The sequence below is a fragment of the Triticum urartu genome, chromosome 3A (assembly GCF_056163025.1).
Source record: "Triticum urartu cultivar PI428250 chromosome 3A, HENAU_Tu73, whole genome shotgun sequence".
Taxonomy (NCBI): Eukaryota; Viridiplantae; Streptophyta; class Magnoliopsida; order Poales; family Poaceae; genus Triticum; species Triticum urartu.
Genome location: NC_141875.1, coordinates 730,608,797 through 730,610,553, shown reverse-complemented (window position 1 = coordinate 730,610,553; position 1,757 = coordinate 730,608,797). Strand labels below are relative to the sequence as shown.

General features: G+C 56.2%; 1 protein-coding gene across 1 annotated transcript; it reads left to right on the top strand.

The window, feature by feature from the left end:
- The first annotated feature begins 209 nt into the window (after nucleotides 1-209).
- Nucleotides 210-1,557, top strand: LOC125549484 (uncharacterized). Its single transcript, XM_048712891.2, has 2 exons — nucleotides 210-545; nucleotides 629-1,557. Exons 1-2 carry the CDS (start codon nucleotides 290-292, stop codon nucleotides 1,348-1,350), a joined length of 978 nt encoding a protein of 325 aa, XP_048568848.1. The 5' UTR covers nucleotides 210-289; the 3' UTR covers nucleotides 1,351-1,557.
- Nucleotides 1,558-1,757: the final 200 nt, after the last annotated feature.

The following is a 1,757-nucleotide window of genomic DNA, read 5'->3' as shown; positions in this document are numbered from 1 at the left end:
TGCATACATGCATGCAAGGCGGCGTGGAGCGGCGCGCCGGAGCCTATAAGCAGCTTCCTTCCTCACCACGCCCGCCGGCCGGCCGTCTCCTGCGCAGCCGGTACTGCACGACGCACTCTCGCTTCACCGCCACTCCTCCGCAACACCATCGACCCCCCTCCCCTATAAAACCCCATGAATGCAACACATCCAGCAATCTCATCAACACACAGGGCTAGCATAGCTAGCTATAGCAGCCACGCACGCACACACTTAGTCGGCTAGCTCTGTTTGCGCACGTGGTAGCGCGATGGCGAGGGCACTGACCATGGGTGTGGTCGCCGTGCTGGTGTTCCTGTGCGCCACCGCCGTGCCGGCCGCCGCCCAGGGGAAGAAGGGGCTGCCCAAGAACTCCCGCGTGATCCACCCGAAGCAGTTCGGGAGGAGGGAACAGGTGCTCTCCTGCGACGACACCACCGACGGCAACAGCCCCTGCGTCGCCACCTGCGACAGGCGCTGCCCCAACGAGTGCGTCGTCATGTGCCCAGGCTGCAAGACATACTGCAGTAAGCAAGCATATATCCACACTGGCTTCGCCGATATTAATTGATTGAGATGCTGATATTAATTATTTAACCTCCTTTACAAGTCTGCGACTTCTACCCCGGCGTGTCCTGCGGGGACCCGCGCTTCACGGGCGCCGACGGCAACAACTTCTACTTCCACGGCAAAAAGGACCAGAGCTTCTGTGTGGTCTCCGACGCCGATCTCCACATCAACGCCCACTTCATCGGCAAGCGCAACCCCGCCATGAGCCGCGACTTCACCTGGATCCAGGCCCTCGGCATCCGCTTCGCCGACCATCGCCTCTACATGGGTGCCCAGAAGACCGTCAAGTGGGACAGCAATGTCGACCGCCTCGAGCTGTCCTTCGATGACATGCCCATTGAAATCCCCACCGCCATCGACGCCAAGTGGCAGTCCACCACCGTGCCTGGGCTGACCATCACAAGGAATGCCGCGGCCAACGGCATCAGGGTCCAGCTCAAGGGAGTTTTCGACATCTTGGCCAACGTGGTGCCCATCACACAGAAGGACTCCCGCATCCACAACTACGGTGTGACTGAAGACGACAGCCTCGCTCACTTCGACATCGGGTTCAAGTTCCACGGCCTCACCGACGACGTCCACGGCGTGCTCGGCCAGACCTACCGCGCCGACTATGTGAACAAGCTCAGCGTGAGCGCCAACATGCCAATTATGGGCGGCACAGCTAGCTACGTCACCTCCGATATCTTCTCCACCGACTGCAAGGTCGCCCGTTTTGGCCGCGCTTCAGGAATCTCCATGGTCACTGGCATCGCCACTTAAGCACCATGCCCGACGGCTCAGCTCTAAGCTAGTGTCTTAACCCGACATCCTAGAGGTAGCCGACGAATAATTAACACCTATCTGCGACAACAGGCTGCTACCACCATGATACACACGATCATGTCATCTTAATACACACACAAGCATATGGTATGTTCAATTGATTTTCAAATGAAATAAAGGAGTTCACCCAAGACTATGGTGCATTTGAAATCCTCGTTATGTTTTATTTTTAACTTTCAACCTATTCATCAACTATCACGTGGTACAAAGAACACCAAAAGTAACAAAAATTACATCCAGGTCCGTAGACTATCTAGCGACGACAACAAGCATTGAAGTGAGCCAAATGCGTGCCACCATGAATAATCAACACCTATCTGCGACAGGCTGGTGCCACCATGATA

Excerpts from the sequence above, each read along its gene's own strand:
- LOC125549484 (XM_048712891.2), top strand. The coding sequence starts at position 290 with ATGGCGAGGGCACTGACCATGGGTGTGGTCGCCGTGCTGGTGTTCCTG. Across the intron at positions 546-628 it reads AGGCTGCAAGACATACTGCA|TCTGCGACTTCTACCCCGGC; the intron begins GTAAGCAAGCAT and ends CTCCTTTACAAG.